Below are 21,307 nucleotides of genomic sequence, written 5' to 3' on the forward strand. Positions count from 1 at the left end.
ATGCTGTAAATTCCCTGAGGGCAGGGAACAGGCCTATTTTAATCACCACTATAGAACCACCTGCTAGTGTAGTGCTGGGCATTTAAAGAATTTCAATGAAAAAAAATTGTAACTAGATGAGGTGATGGATGGTAACTAAACGTATTGTGGTAATCATTTTGCAATATATGCTGTATACACATTTGTATAGCATTGTGTGTCAATTATATCTCAATAAAACTGAGATTAATTTATTATAAATTAATAATATAATTAAATATATGTTACATATATAACATAATTTATATATACATAATTTTTATATAATGTAATTAATCATAATAGAAAATAATATAAATTAATAATATAAAATTAATTTATATTAAAAGTAAAACAAAGTGCTATCACTAGTAAAACAAACAGGTCAGGCTTCAAACTATGCCTTTAAAGCCTACTCTCGGGGCGCCTGGGTGGCTCAGTCGGTTGAGCGTCCGACTTCAGCTCAGGTCACGATCTCGCGGTCCGTGAGTTCGAGCCCCGCGTCGGGCTCTGGGCTGATGGCTCAGAGCCTGGAGCCTGTTTCCGATTCTGTATCTCCCTCTCTCTCTGCCCCTCCCCTGTTCATGCTCTGTCTCTCTCTGTCCCAAAAATAAATAAACGTTGAAAAAAAATTAAAAAAAAAAATTTAAAGCCTACCTTCAAGCTCCTTAAATATTGAAAGGAGTTTCCACGTTGTGTTAAACATTTTGTAGGCCAGCAGACCACTTCCAACTGCACTCAGCCACTTCAGTCTGGCAGCCGAAATTGATCCAGTTGGAACCTTTCTCAGTTGTCATCATTACTGAGACCCATAAAGCCGTGGTCTTGAGGAAGACAAGTTAGCACACCCTGCACTTTTCTCTCCAGGCACCTCAGATCCAACAACTCAGGAAAATCCACAGAAGGGACCTTGGAAATTGTAGAAATTATTCAACTGCTTAACAGCTATTTTGTTTTTGCCTTTTTTTTTTTTTTTTTTTTTTAGATTTTGCATCTGCATCTGCCTTAAATGAAGTCCCGGGAGTTTTAGGCGGACAGGAAGAAATGCCTAGAAAATGTTGACTCAATGAGCCCTAAAGAGCCAAATAGCTCTGGCAGTCTTTCATAGAGTATCATAGGCAAGGAAAGACAGACTTCAAATCAGTTTTCTTTTCCTGCCTCCCTAATCTCTGAGGAAGTATTTATTTATTTATTTATTTTTAATTTTTTTTTTTAACGTTTATTTATTTTTGAGACAGAGAGAGAGAGACAGAGCATGAACGGGGGAGGAGCAGAGAGAGAGGGAGACACAGAATCAGAAGCAGGCTCCAGGCTCTGAGCCATCAGCCCAGAGCCCGACGCGGGGCTCGAACTCACCGACCGCGAGATTGCGAGATCGTGACCTGAGCTGAAGTCGGATGCTTAACCGACTGAGCCACCCAGGTGCCCCTCTGAGGAAGTATTTAAAGTGTAGTAGTAATACTGATAAATTAATTTCCAGTAAACATTATAATCATCTTGCCTAGACATTCTGATGATAGATGTTTCTATACTGTTACCAGAAAACCTAGTTACATTGTTGAGAGTAAAATTTTCCCATTCTTCAGCCAGCACCCTGAAATCACGTTTGTACAGCTGAAGCTCCCACACAGGTGAGTGAAATAAAATCTCCCACAGGCCTTTTCCTGCTCTTCTGAGGAAAATGAAGCTGATGCAAAGTTCTACACTGAAACCACTGCTTTGTGCTGTGAAAAGAAAGGAAAAGGAAAACCCAGCAACCAGCCATTTTCTAGTGAAGTTAAAGGACTTGGGGGCGATTCTCTGAAAAGATCTTCAGTAAGAGATGTGAGTTTTAAACTTCTTTTGGATTCCTTGTGATCAGAACAAGTTCCTCTTAATTTCTGGGTGAAAGTGCAAAGGTCTAAGGCGTTTGTTTCATAAAGAGCATGCAAGCATTGCCCCTAAACTGAAATATTTATTTTTTCTCCTCTTTGGGTCTTTTTTGCTCTTTTTCCATTGTTAAAAGGAAAACCACAGGATCAAAATGGAGTCATTTATATTAAGGTTCCATGTCAGCCAAACAAAACTTAATACTAAACTTAGTTGAGGCTTGGGTGCCTGGGTGGCTTAGTTGGTTGAGCGTTGACCCTTGGTTTCAGCTCAGGTCATGATTTCACAGTTTGGGGGATCCACCCCTGTGTGGGGCTCCACATTGTCAGTGTGGAACCTCCTTGGGATTCTCTCTCCCTCTCTCTCTGCTTCTCCCCTGCTCACTCTCTCTCCAAATAGATAAACTTAAAAAAAAAAAAAATTGAGGCTTTAGCTTCTTCTACAATGTAACCTTTAAACAGATAACCTGAAATTTCCTGGTCAGCACTTGGAGGTAATTCACTGAGAGATCTCTTCTTTTTTGCTTTAGGTGACCTTGACTAAAACAACACATTCTTTGCTAATAATTTCTTTTTTTCTTCTGTTCCCTCTCTTCCTTTAAAAACTTTTCCTTTTCTGCAGTTTGATGGAGCTCCTTTCTATTTGCTAGATGAGATCCTGTCTAATTCATGAGTCATTGAATAAAGTCAATTTAATCTTTAAATTTAATTCAATGAATTTTCTTTAATACCATATTGTAATAATTAGACTGGCTCTTAAATTCGAAGAGAAAATGCTGACACTTAGAATTCAATGTAAAAGCATCTTTAATATATATTAAGGAGCAGTGTGATTAAAACCAATGTTAAGATCATCTTCTGAAATATGCATGGACAAACTAATGTCTATTAGGACAAACATAGGTATGCATGCTTCTTGGGGTGTCTTTGTTTAATGAAAACCCATATATTTGGCCTAGTTTTTGTGGACAGGTCTCGTTTTATTTATTATCAAATTATTTATTACCAAAACCAGAGTGCTCTGTGGAATATAGTTTTCTCTCTCGTGTCCATATTTATACTAGAATCTCTCTCTTTTTTATTTTTTTTTAAGTAGTCTCTAGGCCCAATCTGAGGCTCAAACTTACAACCCCAAGATCAAGAGCTGCATACTTTACCAAGTGAGCCAGCCAGATGCCCCACTTAGAATCTCTTCCCATGCTTGTCCCATGGATGTTTTTTATTATCTACCTACATGTCATTAAAATGACATAAAAATATATAATACTATTTTAAAGCCCAATAACGCAGTTTGGATTAATGTTGGCAGATTCTAAGAGTTGCTCAAAAAGCTCTGAAAAATCTAAGGTGAAAGCTGTGCTCAGAAAAGAGTGACTATTTGCCACAGTTGGCTATGAAGCGATTGACATGTGACTAGTCTGAATGAGACGTTGCCGTTAGTAGAATTCATACTGGGTTTCAAAGACTTAGTATGGAAAAAAGAACGTAATCTATCCCCCTAATAATTTTTTACTGACTTCTTGTTGAAATATTTTGGATATTTTTGGTTACATAATTATTCTTCAAATTATTTTCATCTGTTTCTTTTAGCCCTTTTAATGTGGATACTAGAGTATTTATGTTACCATCGAGGCTTGCATTACATTTCTGTTGGACAGCATTTCTCTCCAGGCCAAGGATCGGCTGTCTCAATCTTAATTCCTTATTGGCTCTGTCTTCAGAATGCTTTCTGCGACTTCTTGTCACTGAACAAGGTAAATTATGGACTTAAAGTGGGCTTTCTATAGGCAAATTCCGAATAGTTGTAGTGCATTCTGTATTGCTTGGGCAAAGTAATGTTTGACTTGTTCTCAGTTTTGTAAGCACTTAATTTCCAAGTACTGCATTGGTGATAACATGAAAGAGGATGGTAAAAATTGAAAGCTACATAATTCTTGTTTGTGATCCATATAATGATTTCTGTAAAAGAGGTCTGACCCATATAATGATTTCTGTAGAAGAGCTCTGGGGATTCCATCTTGAAATTTTCTGGTAGGAATAAGGGCTTTTTATAATGTCAGCAAGTATGTGAACAATAGGAATATTTATGTAGACACATTATTTCATAGAATATGAATGTCTCAGGGAAGAGTTAATTCTCCATTTAAGATACTGGTACTATAGTTAACAGTAGTTAAAGTCTTATTTGTCCTGTTAGGTTCTCTTTTCAAGTTTTTGATTTGCCTTAACTGAGAAATACTTTTCAAAATAATAATAGTTTCCATTCTTTTACTCATTCATTCACATTCATTGACTCCAGCACTGGCGAGAGGCTTCATGATAAAGCAGGTGCTCAACGACAGCATAATTGGCATTTTGGGTTGAAGGGAGGATGCTGTCCTCTGCATTTTGTTTAGCAGCATCATTGGTGCTAGCAGCATCCCGACCATTATGAAAACCCAAAATGTCTCCAGACAGGGCCAAATGTTCCCTGGGGAGCAAAATTGTCTCCCCATTTGAGAAGCATTGATAATAGCAAGAAAGAACAGATGGGAGTTGGAGGTGGGGGTAGGAGAAAGACAAGGGAAGTGGCAGTTGGGGTCAAACAGATGAGTGGATGTAAGAGACATAAGGAGGAAGAATAGAGAAATCTCTGGGATTGCTAAATTGTGTGGACTAAAGGGAGAGGCAGGAATTAGCAACAAGCTGGGTTTGGGCAACTGGAGAGATTGTGGTGCTTTTACTGAACAACAACAACAACAAAAAACCAAAACAAAAAACAAACAAACAGGGGTGCCTGGGTGGCTCAGTAGGTTGAACGTCCAACTTCGGCTCAGGTCATGATCTCGCAGTTCGTGAGTTCGAGCCCCGCATCGGGCTCTGTGCTAGCAAACAGCTCAGAGCCTGGAGCCTGCTTCAGATTCTGTGTCTCCCTCTCTCTCTCTCCCCCTCCCCTGCTCATGCTCTGTCTCTCAAAAAATAAATAAATGTTAAAAAAAATTGAAAAACAAAAAAAAACCCCAAGGAGAATGAATACGCAAGAGCACATGAGTCCCATTTCAGATATGGTGGGTTGGACTGGGGGCATGGCAGTGCAACTGTTCTCTAGAAAGTGGGTCCAGTAGTCTGTAGTATAGGCGTAAAGTCAGGACTGAGAGGTGGATGGAAGAGGCCAAGTCTTAGTAGTTGATATCAGGACAGAGTTGTCTTTCAAGAAAAGGTCACTCACCTGCTGGAGAAAAGAGTGAGTTGGATAATTAGCATCCAATCTGATTGTTTTGCTAGAGAGCCTCAAACACTCATCAAGGTGAAGCCTAGTGAAAACTAAAGACACATATCAAACATTTCATTATGGAGAGATACTGAATTGAGAGAGCAATGAAACAGGAGGAGAGCTAAAAGAAAAGAGAAGAAGAAATGACATATATAATTCAGACAAACAGGTAAAAGTGAAGAGAGGAGGACTGATTATTCACTTACTGTTAATTGAGTGCCATAAACCTTTATATGATTTTAATTTCAAAAAAGCTGGGAAATACAACATTCTTGTAACTCACTCTCTTATACCACATTTCAAAATTTCAAACATAAAGAGTGGAAATAGGGGCGCCTGGGTGGCGCAGTCGGTTGAGCGTCCGACTTCAGCCAGGTCACGATCTCACGGTCCGTGAGTTCGAGCCCCGCGTCGGGCTCTGGGCTGATGGCTCGGAGCCTGGAGCCTGTTTCCGATTCTGTGTCTCCCTCTCTCTCTGCCCCTCCCTTCCCCCGTTCATGCTCTGTCTCTCTCTGTCCCAAAAACAAATAAACGTTGAAAAAAAAAAAAAAAAAAAAAAAGAGTGGAAATAATCTTACAGCAACACCATATATCCATCACTTAAATTATACAATTAAAATTTAAATACACCTGCTTTATTATGTTATCTGTCCATATCTCCATCCATTAAAGCATCTTAATTTTTTGATGCATTTTTGAGTAAGTTGCAGAGTTTAGTACATTTATCCCACATTCACATATGCATATTATGAACTGGAGTTCAACAGTTGGAAAATGTTATAGCAACATTTTGGAAATGTTGGAGAATGGGTAGCAACTAATTTCATATACATTTTTGGTGACGTGTTTGGGATGCTAATACTAAAGATTTTTTTTTTACCAACAATTATTCTAGATTAGATTCTTGAATATACAGGCTAGCCACACCTGGTTTTTGTTTTGTTTTGTTTTGTTTTTTTTTTCCTGTGTCCTGGTACCTAGTGTTTGGCCAGGCACAAGGTAGGATCTCTATTTGTTAAATGTGTTTTTTGCAACTAGAGATATGATATCATTTCTTCATCAAATGGAGTTAAGCTTAGGCCATGCCCCAGGCATCTTTGGGACCACTAAATACTGTTCGCCTTCATGATGCTCTTACCAGTCCATGAAATAATAAACTGTGTAGTGTTGTTTGTTATAAAGAATTAGGAACCTAAATTTGTAGGTTCAAGTAATGCCTTTGCTGCTATGGGACCTTAGACAACTCTCAGCCTGAACTTATTCATTAAGTTTAAATTGGATTGAGAGTACCTACCTACATTTGGTGCCCACCCTTGTGATTTTCCAACAAGCCTTTGCATGTAGTAGAGCTTTGTCACCTGTGACCTGCACACAGCTGTCATATATTGTTTCACATTCAAAGGGTGTGAAAACATCAGCAGTCTTGTCTCTTCTCTCTTCTGTCCTCCCTCCTTGCCTTCTTCTCTCCTTTTTTTTTTTATTTCTGGAACTTAAATATATCTCAGAAGTAAATAGTAAAGAAAGTAAAAGTAAACAAAGAAAGTAAAAAGAAACGAAAACCAACAAATAAAAAACTCAAAATAGTTTGGAGTCAAAGATGTCTTGTTAAAGAAAGAGCAAAAATCAAAACCCATAGTACCTCAGTGTTCAAAGAGGCAGCAAATTCTATTAGCCTTAGGCAAACTGTGCCCTCTGAGGAGTCTGCATTCTAGAAAAGAGCAGTTTTGTGAAAGGGGAAACAAAGGGTTTTCAAGTACTCCAGAACCTCTCCAAGACAGGGCTGTTACCCTGGCAGAGTTATTCTTAAAGGTGATTTCTCCAAAACATTTACTCTAAAAGGCCACCTAAAATGACTGGCTGCCTGACTTTAAATCATCTGTTTTTAAGAATATAATTTGAAAAAGGCTCCTACTTATTGCAATGGAGTACTTTTATATCGAAGACTCATACGACCATTTTTTAAAACATAAAAATGGTTAAAGAGAGAGGTTTAAAATGTAGTTCACAATATACAAAGGAGCATTTGCTTGCCGAATTTAAATTGCGTCATTATAACATGTAGTACTTTTTCCTCCTTTGGGCTTACTTGGAATACTAACATGTTGGATAGCTACTACATATTTTCAAAGTGCTTAAGGATGAATTTGTAACTCAAATTATCTTAACATTATTGTAACATTATTGATTAACGCTGCTTTAGTCTTAAAGGTTCGTTAGATACCCAGGATGTTGACAAATGCTTTAATACGGGTAACTAAATTTCCTAAGTAACAGTGACAACGTTTACAACGGAGGAAATTTTTCTATTAATACAGGAGCCAGAATGTTAAGAAATTCTGTTAAACTGTTACAAACTTTTATAATAAAGGCAAGGACAAAGTTTGCCTTAAAGGGTTTGCTTGGGAAGCGGTGGTTTATAGCATAACATCTGAATTCATGTGTCTGTGCCAAGGGTGTTTCCTTTTTTGTCTTTTTCCTTTTTATATGCAACAACAATAGGAGCATGTTTAATATTGATGAGTCTGACCTCCTGGGAGTTATAGTATATGTACCCTTTTGGAATACAAATGCTATTTGATTTATATGGTAAATACATAGAATTTTGGAGATTAGCATTTTAATCAACTCTAATCTCTTAGGATTTTTTTAAATTCACTTTGCTATTTTGTCGTAAAAAATTCGAAAAATGAACTTTTGAAACGGCAGCTAATCTCTCAAGTAAACAGATGCAAGGTCTGCATCAAACATAAAAGCAGCACTATATGTAGCAACCATTCCTAAACCATATGCTCAAGCACATTAACAGTGTTCAAGACGATCAGTTATTAAAGAACAATCCATTCGCTCCACAAATATTTATTGAAGAGCCATGCTTCTTCAGGCACCTGAAGGGGGGAGTGGGTAGTGTATGTGGCCTCGATATTATAGAACCTCTCAATTGGAATTTGGCTTCGGTTTTTTCACCGTTTAAAATTCTTTTCAACTTTTTTTTTTTTCATGGCAGGTCCCGGAGCTTTGAAGTTCCATGTGCATCTTCCAGCTGACGAGCTCTTTCCCCGGGGACAATGCATTCGATTCGCACAGCGGAGATGAAAGTCTCCGAGATTGAGCAAACAGTTTTCGCGCCCGGCTTCGGGGAGAAGCCGAGCGAGGGCGGAGGGGGGGGGCGGCGGCCATTGGGGGGCCAGGCCCCGGCTGCGTTCTGCGCAGCCATTGGCGGACTCAGAGCGCAGCACTGAGCATGTTCTGGGCTGCCGCCCGCTCGCTCTCGGCTGCAGCCGCAGCCACGGCCGCCGCGGGAGCCAGCGCGCATTGTGCGAAGAGGAGGCAGATGCTAGCAGGGCCAGCCCCGCGCGATTTGGCCTCCTCTCCCAGCGGCTCGCCTGGCCGCCTGACTGTCCCGGGAGCCTCCCCCTGTGCGGGCTGGGGGCCAAGGAGGGCCGGCATGGCCTGAATGCTGGAGGCGCCTCGGCTCAGCAGCGGGATTGCGACATGGGGAACCAGGATGGGAAGCTGAAGAGGAGCGCAGGTGATGCCTTGCACGAAGGCGGAAGCAGCGCCGAGGATGCTGTCGGGCCCAGAGATGTGGAAGCCACAAAGAAGGGGAGCGGGGGCAAGAAGGCGCTGGGCAAGCACGGCAAGGGGGGAGGAGGTGGCGGCGGGGGGGAGCCAGGCAAGAAGAAGAGCAAGTCGGAATCCAGAGCCTCAGTGTTTTCCAACCTGCGGATCAGGAAGAACCTGTCCAAGGGGAAAGGCACCAGCGGCTCCCGCGAGGATGTGCTGGACTCCCAGGCCTTGCAGATCGGGGAGCTGGACAGCGCGCACTCCCTGGTCACCAAGACCCCAGATCTCAGCCTCTCTGCAGACGAGACGGGCCTGTCGGATACCGAGTGCGCTGACCCTTTCGAGGTAACCCGTCCAAGTGGCTCTGGACCCACCGATGTTGGGGTTGGGGGCAGGGTGGTCTTGGGGGATTTGGAAGCTGCTGCAGGGGTGCAGGATGGACAAAGAACCAGTTCCGGCTCGGACACGGACATCTACAGCTTTCACTCGGCCACGGAGCAAGAGGATTTGCTCTCAGACATCCAGCAGGCGATCCGCCAACAGCAGCAGCAGCAGCAGCAGCAGCAGCAGCAGCAGCAGCAGCAGCTGCTCCAGGGCCCTGAGAAGCCTGCAGCAGCCCCCACAGCCGCCTCCCCCCAGCCCGGGGCCTTCTTGGGCCTGGACCAGTACCTGCTGGGCACGAGCAGCGCAGCCGGGGAGGCCCCTCGCAGTCCCGACACGGAGCAGGCTCGGTCTACGCCGTCTGACCTGCCTCGGAGCCTGGTCACCGAGCCCCGGGTGCCCGAGCAGCCTCCACCCCCCGGAGCCTTAGCTGTGCCTGGCCTGCCGGTGGGCCAGCCTGCTGTTGCAGACTCGCCCTCCTCCCCGGCCTTCCGGTTCCCCGAGTCCTCACCAGCGGAGGAGGGCTCGGCCAGAAGCCCCGGCCCAGGGGTTGGGGACACTGATGAGGAAGGCGAGGAAGACACTTTTGAGGATGCCCCCCGAGACTCTCCAGGGGAGGCGTGGGGCCTGGAGGCGGGAGAGGACCCCCCGAGGCCGGGGGCAGAGCCCGAGGGGGAGCCCGGCAGGCCCGGCGCCCTGGCAGCCGCCTCCCTGCCGGGCAGTCCCGCGCCCAGTCCACGCTGCTTCAAGCCCTACCCGCTCATCACTCCCTGCTACATCAAGACCACCACCCGGCAACTCAGCTCGCCCAATCACTCTCCGTCGCAGTCTCCCAGCCAGAGCCCCAGGATTAAGAGGCGGCTGGAGTCTTCCCTGAGCCGGGGGCCCAGGGCTGCCCTCGTCTCCGCCGCCGCTCCGCCCAAGAAGCACCGGGCTGACGGCGGCCTCACCTGCGGCCTCAGCCGCTCAGCGGACTGGACAGAGGAGCTAGGCAGCCGCGCGCCCCCGGCCGGGGGCTCGGCGCACCTACCGGAACGCGAGGCTGCCTCAGAGGGGGGCGGTGGGGTGCCCCCCGTACCGGCAGCCAAGGTGTCTGGGGCGCCGGCGGCTGCAGATGGCTTCCAGAACGTGTTCACAGGTGAGCGCGCGCTGCTGCTGGGTCACCTGCCAATCAGGGCCTTCCCCGGTCACTTGCTCTCCTCGCTTCGCGAAGCCTAGACTTGCTTCTGGCAAGTCCTGACTCAGGGAATCCTTTCACGTCCTGCCTTGAAGTTTAGTAAAATTTCTGGGTTTTTATTGTTCTTTTTTTTTAAACAAGGTCTTAAAGGGAACAACTTTGTTATGTCTCCTAAGTCATCGCAAGGAAGGGCTGCTCCAACCGTTTGTCCAAAACGTGCTATTCTCTGTGTCCAGGGTCCCGCCAGGCAGATCAACTCCTTTTTTTTTTTTTTTTTTCTTCACAGCTAACTGAGCCACCATTGTCTTTCCTTCCTCATCCTCACATCATTAAAAATAAGAAAATTGTTAATGATTTTTTGACAAGGGTCAGCGTGGGAGAAACAAATAATTTATTCCAGTACTATCCAGAGGCGATCTCTGACTGCTCTGATATATATGTGTATGCTTATATATGTAATATGTAGTTTCTGTCAGCAATCTGGGTTGACTACTCAGTGAAGTTAAGGGGATGTACTCCAGTTTGCTGATGCAACCACTCTTAGAAAGTTAACAAGTAATGAAGTAGAATATTAGGGATAATTTTCATTTGGTTTTATGTCCAATCAAAACAGGTATAGCTTGGAGTCGCTGAAGGTGAGAAGACCACAAGGACGTGTAATCTAACTGTGGGCACCATAAAAGCCCAGCTAAAGGGTCCATTTACTGTGGTAAATAGTTTATCCTTTCTTAGAGGTGTGTAGGTCCCAAGGCCTTACCTTAACTACTCATTGTTTCATGTTCTCTTCCTTCTACTCTTTTTTTTTTTAATGTTTAAAGTTTATTTTGAGAGAGAGAACAAGTGGGGGAGGAACACACACACACACACACACACAGAGAGAGAGAGAGAGAGAGAGAGAGAGAATCCCAAGCAGGTTCTGCACTGTCAGCACAGAGCCCGATGCAGGGCTCAAACTCATGAACCATGAGATCATGACCTGGGCCAAAATCAAAAGTCCAATGCTTAACGGACTGAGCCACCCAGGTGCCCTCTTCCTTCTACTCTTAATTATTAAAGGAAATAGTAAGTGCAAGAATTTATGGAATAGGAAAGAATGACAATTTACGCAATTACTGGTAGGTTTATGATAACTATTTGCATGGTAACAATTTCAAATGTAATTTGAAAAGCTTAAGTCTTCAATTCTGTTACTGTAATAAATAGGTTATCTATAAAACATTTCTTGGGGCTCCTGGGTGGGTCAGTCAGTTAAGCATCTAGCTCTTGGTTTCAGCTCAGCTCATGATCTCACATTTGGTGGGTTTGAGCCCCACGTAGGACTCTGCTTTGGCAGCATGGAGTCTGCTTGGAATTCTCTCTCTTCCTCTCTCTCTGTCCCTTCCCTTATCTCTCTGTCTCTCAGAATAAATAACTAAACATTAAAAAACACATTTCTTAAGTGACATTTCTCAATGGGCGTAGCTACTTAGTTGGCTAAATGCCAACTTGTATTTACCACATTTTTATTTTCACCTGTATTTTACATATGTTTCACCTTTTGTTTTACATTTATAGATTCTTATACTAAGAGTAGTCTTTATTTATTCACTTTATTCATTTATTTTTTGCTTGCTCTCTTTCTTTTTATTTTTTTTAACTTCTTCTCCCTTCCCTTTATTGTGTAGGTTAAATGAAAAGGGATGCTTATAGTCTAATACCCTTTAGATAAGTTTTAAAAAATATGAATAAAAAACAAACAAAAAAAAAGGCCTTGAAAGATCATTTTTGGGGGAAGAAGATAGGAAAATTCTTGAATTAATTTTTTTAATTTAATTTTAGTGAGAAATCATGTGTTTCATCTTTATCTAGGTAATCGTTCATTTATAAATATATTTTTTTAAATGAAAATGTCACCATGATTCAGATTATCATCTATTAATATTAATGGTTGCTCATTCTAATAGCATTAGACTTTGGATATATATATATATATATGTATATATATATTCACTTTAATTTAACCTATATATATATATATATACACACACACACACACACACACACACACACACACACACATATACATATATACGTATATATATGTATATTCTGGGAGCCACGTTGTATCAGGCAATATGCTAGTGGCAGGACATACAAGGGTCATTAAATCCAGGTTTTGTTTCTCCAGGGCTCCCTGAGTACGCAGGAGCACATGGAAACATGCAGTACAGTGTTCTGGGAGCATGAAGGGTACAGGGACTGATCTCCTTGGCAGGGGTCAGGGAAGAGGAATTCATTCCTAGGAGGATTGATCAGAGTCCTGAAGATCGTAGGCCCTTAAGAGAAAAACATGGTTCATCCTTGTTCCTAGCATTGCACTTTATTTTGCTAAGTATTTCCAAATTTGAAATTTTGGACAATTCAAGGAGTCCTGTTCAGTGAGTACCTGTGTTCTATTTCCCTCTCCAGGGAGAATTTTTTACTGTACAAGGGTGAAATTGCAGAGTGAGTTGTTTTAATATGGACATTACTGATTTTGTCTTTGATGGTTGGGTATAGAGCTGGTCTGGGATCAGTAGATCTTTGTGTAGCAGTTTCCATATATTTATCTCACCCACTCACTTTCTTTTCAAAAAAAGACAAATTTGTGGGTTGAACCTAATCTTGTAGCTGGTGGGGAAATGCAGGTAGGTAAAGAGATGAAATAATTTTCTCAAGGTCACACTGTGATTCATTCAGAGGCAGAGCCAGAAATAGAAGCTGAGTCTACTGATTTAAGTCTGAATGTCCTTGCTTATTACTTATTTTTGGATATTTGACACTGTAAGGCAACATGGAGTAAAAGCTGTTTATAAAAAATACAGACTTTATAAGATTTTTCAGTTCCTGTTTCTAATAAGGTCCATCCCTTTAATTGTTGAACATCTGGCCTTCCTTGGGCTGGAAGAACAGTGATTCTTGGTTAGACCGATCCAGATTTTCTCTAGGCAGCTCTCAGGGAAACTGTTCTTGTGGTGGAGTGAATCCAGATGGACACAGGCCCCTCTTTCTCAGTTGCTGTCCGTTTTCTTGTCATCTGGCATCACATTTGGTTCTGTACCATCGTCTACAATTCTATGGGTGTCTTGGATATTATCAGAGGCCTAGGGAACAGTAGTGTTCTCCTTAGGGAATCTGTTTTGTTTTCTTTTTTTGGCCTTAATTTTGCACGCGTGTCTTTGGATCCATTAATTGCCAGCTGCCTTTGAAGCAGGTGATCATTTATCTATAAACTTCCATAAACACCATTTATTTTTAAACCATAGAATGAGGGTTGTCAGCTCCGCAGAAAGGAACAGATGTTTTTGCTTTTTACTGCCTTCCGAATGTAGGGAGAAAATTCAAGTGGAAAGAGATCTTCATGGCACATGTTTGTGTTTGTTTGGTAGATATAAAAACATTTTTAGTGATGATGGAGACAAAAACTTTATCTTGTGTTAGCTGTTAAAAACCGATGATGTTTTAGGCCATTGCACTGAAATATTTCCAGTTAATTTGTTTGAAATACAGTTTTTTTCAGTGCTGCGGAGAAAAAAATGGCTTCTGAAATTTGAGAGGTTCTTTTGTACATTAAGTCTAGCCGAAGCTTGTTCATAGATTTTTGCAGTTAATTAAAGTTTAGACATGTAAAATGTTAAATTTGTGATGCTAAATCACTTTTGATAGGAAGCTTTCCAAAGTCAATTATGTGCTTATCTGTCTTTTTTTTTAAACACATGGAATCAAAGTTTAATCTGTTTTAAATGGCTTAGTGAAGGCAGTCCATTGTTACATGCTGTGAAAACACTGGGGATGCCCTCCACAGCTATTGCAGTGTGCAGGCTGGCTCTAGTCCTGAGTTTTTGCATCTTTGTTTCTTGACTCTTTCCTTCCTCTCAGCTATTTATTCATAGAGCTGTCTTTGTCTTCTCTCCACCCACCCCTCACACTTCTAATTTGGTCTTTCTGATCAATTTGTTATTGGCTGGCAAAGCCTGTAATTATCATGTAAAGTTATATTTATTGCACTTCTACTAAATGCCAGATACTGTGTGGTGCATTACATAAGTGTCTATAATCCTTACAACAGTTTTAAAGTATAGCTGTTTACCCCCATTTTCCCAATGAGCTAAGCAAGGTTCAGACCCGTGAAGTAACTTGCCTAAGGGCATTAAGCTAGTAAAGCCCTCCTCTAAGATATGTACTTAAGTAAGCAAATCTTTTGTTAACATGCCTAGGTGTAAAATCAGGTGTATCAGTGAGCTTTTGAGTTGCTAACTAATTGATAATTGGCTTGGGTATTAGCATTTGGATTGTGTGACTCTCATTTTGGCTTTTCTAAAGGTTATCTTGATTTTTATATCTGTAGAGAAGGACCCACTCTAGGAGTACAAGGTTTTCTTATATAGCTGGTTAAAATTATTAAACTTTTGGGGCGCCTGGGTGGCGCAGTCGGTTAAGCGTCCGACTTCAGCCAGGTCACGATCTCGCGGTCCGTGAGTTCGAGCCCCGCGTCAGGCTCGGGGCTGATGGCTCGGAGCCTGGAGCCTGTTTCCGATTCTGTGTCTCCCTCTCTCTCTGCACCTCCCCCGTTCATGCTCTGTCTCTCTCTGTCCCAAAAATAAATAAAAACATTGAAAAAAAAATTTAAAATTATTAAACTTTGATTTGTGAAGGCCAGTTGCAGTCTTATTTCTCGTATTAGCATCTGACAGAGTAAATATATCCTTCATGTCTCAATATGTGAAGGAAAGTCAGAAATCATCCCAGATGTATATAGAAAATGCATCTTTCTTACTCTAACAGGAAAGGGGGTTATATGAATGCTGTCCTTTCCCCTATTTCTTGACTTACTGGGTTCCATATATCAGACTAGATCATGGTAACAAAAGCTGAGACTAGATTAGTTTGGTTGGAAAAATCATTTCTTATGATTTCTTTAAGACTGTGGTTTGGGTTGAAGTCAAGTACCCCAGTGATGGGCTTTAATGATGACTTTATGAGTTGAGGACTGGCCTAGTTTTAAGTGCATTTAGGTATTTAGATATAAACCATGTGTATTTGAAATTGAACAAGTGCTTTTAGAGCCGCATTTCCTTCTGATTCTATTACAATGTGCTGAACATACACAGTCATGTGATAGTTAAGCAGATAAATTTGTATCCTAGCTTTTTAAAGTGACCCTCAAGTAATTTTTCCTCACATATATGAAGCTGGAGGAGTAACTTCAAATTAATAATGTTAAGATTAAGTGAAATAGTATGTATAAAGCCACTACAAATCTGCCTAGCATGTAGGAGGCATACTGTTTGAGTAGGTGCTGTTTGAGTTCCTATCCTGGTTCATTGCCTTAATAAACTTCATTGCTCAAAGTGATCCAAAACCGAGTTGGTTAAAGCAAAGCAAAACAAAACAAAACAACTCTGAGATTGTATACAGAAGCTTGGTAGGATATAATCAGGTGCTAGTTGATAATTAATATACGTAGTCACTAGTTTTTTCCCAATTGTTTGTTCATCATGTTTTTTTTTTCTTTTAGCATTTTCTATGATTGTAAGCTTTTTTGTCACTTTCTCATAAATTCTGGTTTCCTTCAGGGTTTGGATAAGGAAAGTATATGATGGGGGTTGTGGCTGTGTGATTGGGTGCAGGTGCTAATTTTTTTTTAAATTTTTTTAACGTTTTTAATTTATTTTTGAGACAGGGAGAGACAGAGCATGAACAGGGGAGGGTCAGAGAGAGGGAGACACAGAATCTGAAGCAGGCTCCAGGCTCTGAGCTGTCAGCACAGAGCCCGACCCGGGGCTCGAACTCACGGACCGCGAGATCATGACCTGAGCTGAAGTCGGCCGCTTAACCGACTGAGCCACGCAGGCGCCCTTGCAGGTGCTAATTTTTAAAGGAGGAGTGGGGAGGAGGAGGCAGCAGGCAGACACCCTCAGTATTTATGTTGTGCACAGCCTCTGGGTACGGCACCTGCCTTTGCAGCCTAACCTCCCACAACTTCCTTCATAAGCTCTCAACTTTAGACAAGTTAGTCTGGTTACTGTTCTATGAACATGCATTTTATTTTCCTGACTTTGTGCCTTTGTCTTGAAGTTTTTACCCTCTTGGAACATACTATTGTCACTCTTGATTTAGCATCTGAAAGGGCTGATTAAATTCCCATTTCCATTTTTCGTATGTTTACTAGTTTCACCTAAGGGGCAGCCATTTATTTCAATGTCATTGCACGTATTATTGTCTGCGTCATATTATGTACACTTCTTGGATTTAGGGATTCATCTGGTCTTTTTTCTCACCTGTTTCTTCTTTTCTTTCCTCCTTCCCTACTCACCTGATTCTGTCCGTTATCTAATCTTCTATCAGCACATCCACCAATATCTATTCTGTGCCTGCTGTGCGCCAGTGAATATGATGGGCAATGAGCATACTGAGCTCTTTAGGAATAATTGTTTGCCATTTTTTTTTTTTAAACAGGCAGGTTGGGTATCTAGGCTTCCTATTGGTAACTTCCCATTGAATTCAAGCTGGAAAATTACTAAAATTTTTGATTAGTCAAAATTAGTTATTTTCCCTGAGATGTGATTGAATCTAATGAAAGTAGGATGATACTTTGATAGAACTCGTGTTGAGAGAACATCTCTTCCTATATTTGTTGGTTGATTTTAAAATAGCAAAGATTGGGGCGCCTGGGTGGCTCAGTCGGTTAAGCATCCGACTTTGGCTCAGATCATGATCTCACGGTCCGTGAGTTCGAGCCCCGCGTCGGGCTCTGTGCTGACAGCTCAGAGCCTGGAGCCTGCTTCAGATTCTGTGTCTTCCTCTCTCTGCCCCTCCCCTGTTCATGCTCTGTCTCTCTCTGTCTCAAAAATAAATAAACATTAAAAAAATTAAAAAAAAATAGCAAAGATTGTATAGCAACTCAGAGCTTCTAATTATGAATTTTATTGGTAATGAAAGAAGAGGTAAAGGAAATAGAGAAAATTTTATTACTCTGTTTATTCCTGTTTTCATTATAAGTAATAACCTGATGTTAATGAAATTTAGCATGACGGGACCCATTAGAGAGAAACAAGCAAGTACTGTCTATGACTTTATAGTTATTGGCTATAATTTTAGTGGCTGAAAACTTTCCAAGGCTCTTTTTATATTAAAAATATAAATACAGGACAAATGTGACTTCTAATCAATTTGAAATGCTATTTACTAAATTATCACACGTTAAGATTATATGAACAAATAATGATAGTAATTGGATGCTATAAGAGGACTCTAACCATGCTGAAGAATTATTACTCTTTGACATCTGCTCCTCTATAGATGAGAGAAAGAGAAACATGTATGTCTTCCTCCTTTCCAAGGATGTCCTGGGAGGCATTGATTGGATAGGAAAATAGCTCCCACTCTTCTGTGATCTAGTCAGTTTCCACATATCCTGGACCCACTTGAAGCTGTCTTATCTGTTATATCAAAACCACGATGGGCTGAAGATAGCCTTTTTATTTTCATGGGGAATGGAATTATTTCTTTAAAAAAATTATGCCTGTATGGTGTTTTAAAGTGATGCTTAAACACTACCCGGGGGGGGGGGTTGTTTTTGTATTTCTAGCAGAAGGGTTCTTTGTTGTACTCAGGAATATAGTGGACATCTATGGAAATTAATTGTGTCATTTAAATTGTTGGCTTTGCATACGCCGGAGGGGAAAGAATGATGTTTATCAGTAAGTTTGTAGCACTGCTATGGCACATCTATGGCTGAGAATCTTTCAGTCTGTCTCCCTTTTAAAGTATCCCACTGAATTCGTGGAAGACCTGAGGCAATAATTTCTTATCACTTGGTACCCTGGTTTCCTAGGTATAAAAATGAATGCAGTCTTGCTGGGAAGCTGCTTTGTCCAGGTCTCATCCAACCTTATATTCTATATGAAGGGATGGTTCTGGCAGTTACCTTTTCTCCTAACAACGAACCTCTGCATGTTTAATTTTTCTTTACTGTTAGAGCTGAAGAAACTCCTTGTACTGGAGGATCCATTTATACAGTGGGATAAAGATACTTTGGGTATCGGTAATAAGTGGTGGTGAGAGCAGTGATGTTTTGATTTTGCTAGTTTGGGCCAATTTTGGTTGATACTAGAGGAGATTCAGATTGGTTGGGCTGTCACTGCCTTGAATTTAGGACCTTGTGTTTTTGAACACTAAGGTAGTGACTGTGTGTAGTGTGTGGTTGACCTGTTTTATGAAACAGCTGTGTATGACACAATGTATGACACAAGGATTTAGAGTATCTGGAGTCTTTCTAATATTAACACCAAATATATTGAGCAAGTTCTTTTTAGATTTATTAGCTCCAATATAAGTCATCTCCTATTCTTGGGTGGATTGTTGGCTTTGCACTTTTTTTTTTTTTTAGTTTAAATTGCTCAATAAAAGTCGTATTATTTTCTTACTTCATTGTACTTTAACGTACAGTTGACCCTTAAACCACAGGGATTAGGGGCACCAACACCGTCCATACAGTCGAAAATCCACGTAAAACTTTTGACACCCCCAAAAACCTAAATATTAATAGCTTACTGTTTTCCATAAGACTTAACAATAATAAAAAGTCTATTAAAACATATTTTATATATGTATTATTTACTGTATTCTTCCAATATGGTAACCTAGGAGAAAGAAAATGTTATTAAGACAATAAGGAAGATAAAATAAATTTACGGTAGTGTATTGTATTTATTGGAAAACAAATCCTTGTGTAAGTGGACCCAGGCAGTTCAAACCCATGTTGCTCCAGGTTCAACTAAATCGGTTTGTGTATGTTTTCAATTTTCCCTGCGCTATATGCTTACTCAAAATTGTTATGAATCTACGGTATCCCATTTAGAAGTTGTCATTGACATAAAACTTTCTTAGAGACAGAGAGGCTAAAAGCTTTTGAGAACTCCTAGGATTTTTACTTTTGTTTTGTTTTATTGTCCTTAAAGAAGTGCAGCTTGTTTAAGCCCATTAAGGAGCAAATGGACCACAATGGAACCGTTTCAGGGTCACAAATGAATTCATTTGAACCCTCTGGAGAAAGTTACGTAAACAATGAATCTCCTCATTGTTAACATACAAGTCTTATATTTTATTTTTTTTTAAAATGTTAACTTCTTTATTTTGAGAGAGAACTTGTGCACTCAAGCGGGGGAGGGGCACAAAAGGAGAGGGAATTCCAAGCAGGATCTGGGCTGTCAGAGCAGAACCCAAAGTGGGGCTTGATCTCACAAACCATGAGCTCATGACCTGAGCTGAAGTCAAGAGTCAGACGCTTAACTGACTAAGCCACCCAGGTGCCCCCAAGCCTTATCTTTTAAAAGAGTAATGAAAACAATGGGATAACAATAGAGATAATCTCTTGCAACTTATTTTTTAACCTAGATACTTTTAGATCATTGGCCTCTCTTCCTCAACCCCACCCCCTTTTAAATCTATAGACTAATACTTCCCCTTTGGAGACATAAGGTACGCAGATTCTTTATGGGAGGTGTTACATTTTGCAGCTATCCAAGATGTTCTTCAGGATGATTACATCTTATGTCTTTGCAGTGCTATTTTGGTTAAATGGTTCTGAGGGTGTAAAATGTTTGGATAGTATCCTGGCAGTTTATTTCAGGATATAGGGTTTGATCTGTCACTTCCGATCTTAGAAAAATCCAAACGTGTATTGACTGTGTTAGATCTAGCATATTGTGGGTGGGCATAAAAGGTTGAATAAGAACTTCAGTGATTTCTGTGGAGAGACATTTGTCTGGGATGACATGCGATATAAGTGAAAAAGCCATCTAGAAGTCTTTTATCTTTGAGTTGGATTTTTTCTATAAGGAGCCTCATTTGACTCTAAATTCAAAGATTATTTTCGCTACCATCTGTCTTGGGATAATAAAATTCGAGCATGCAGATTTAGGTAGCTTTAGGCTAACCCCTAAGGTTAAACCATCAATTTCCTTCTGTATGTACCCTCTTGGTTTTATTACCAACTAAAGTTACTTGGTTTTATTACCAACTAAAGATTGGTAACTTTAGCTCCTATCTCTCTCCTGAGCATCAGACACATCCCATTTAGATATCAGGGATTAGAGAGTAAACTATTAACAGTATGAAGATCAGGTGGCCAGTGCAGTTTAAAAACATTTCAGTGATTCTCTATTGCCCTGAGGCCAAAGTTTAAAATCTTTACTGTATTTATATAGTAATAAATACATAATAATATTTAATGCTCTGCAGTTTTATCCCATCCTTGTTGCTCCGTCTCTGTAGTTCTTCAGATATCTCCTGTTCTCTCTAGTAGTTTTAAGTATAATTGACACTCTATTCCTGATCTTCAGGAAAGAAAGTTCATTTACTCATATCCCTCAGTGCATGACACCCCCATCATTAGTCCATGCAAGACTCTTCATTTTTTCCTTGTAGTTATTCCCTGTATAGATTTGCTTCATTACCCAAAAGTACGGCATTCCTATGAAAACTTTTGTTAGCCGAAATGGTATAAAGCAAAGAAACAATTACCATTAGTTTATGTGGGAAAAATGTTGAGGGTTCTGAGACTTAAAAAACATAACCTCTCTTAGGCATTTTCTGACACCTTAGGACACATCTTACGAACAGATGCACAAAATAAATCAAGACAAAGTATAGATGGTCACAGACACTGTTCAAAGTTCTGGTGGCATGATGCTGACTTGCGGAGTGTAGTTCCCGGGGAAAGCGCTGGGTGGCATCACTCGCTGCTTGGGGTGGGCGCTGCTTCAGTCAAGTCAGGGTAGAAAAAAGTACTGAACGCTATTTTCGCTTTTTGCCTTTTTAAAAAAAAATGAAAAAGTCCTCTTTAGATTTCTTTTGGTTCGTGAAAACGAGGGATAACATAGATCTTTTGCATAAGCAAATTGGCATTATGTGACTTTTTAAAAAGCAGGGAATAACTGTAGGTTCATTTCCTAGTCTGCCCTCCCAATAGTCATAGGGAACTGCTTTTACATGTTTGATTGATATAGTCTTGAAATTATACCT

At 40.8% G+C, this 21,307-nt stretch overlaps 1 protein-coding gene across 2 annotated transcripts in view; it reads left to right on the forward strand.

Annotated features, from left to right (window-relative positions):
- The first annotated feature begins 8,631 nt into the window (after window positions 1-8,631).
- The window catches only part of FMN2 (formin 2), a 393,006-nt gene continuing 380,330 nt past the window's right edge, over window positions 8,632-21,307 (forward strand). For both annotated transcript variants that reach the window (XM_047076425.1, XM_047076426.1), the window contains exon 1: window positions 8,632-10,222. In XM_047076425.1, coding sequence (XP_046932381.1) covers window positions 8,632-10,222 — 1,591 coding nt within the window. The remainder of the gene's footprint in view (window positions 10,223-21,307) is intronic.

This window comes from Lynx rufus, unplaced genomic scaffold, assembly GCF_022079265.1.
Source record: "Lynx rufus isolate CCGP_SWC_20201006 ecotype Redwood Valley unplaced genomic scaffold, mLynRuf1.p SCAF_15, whole genome shotgun sequence".
Classification (NCBI taxonomy): domain Eukaryota; kingdom Metazoa; phylum Chordata; class Mammalia; order Carnivora; family Felidae; genus Lynx; species Lynx rufus.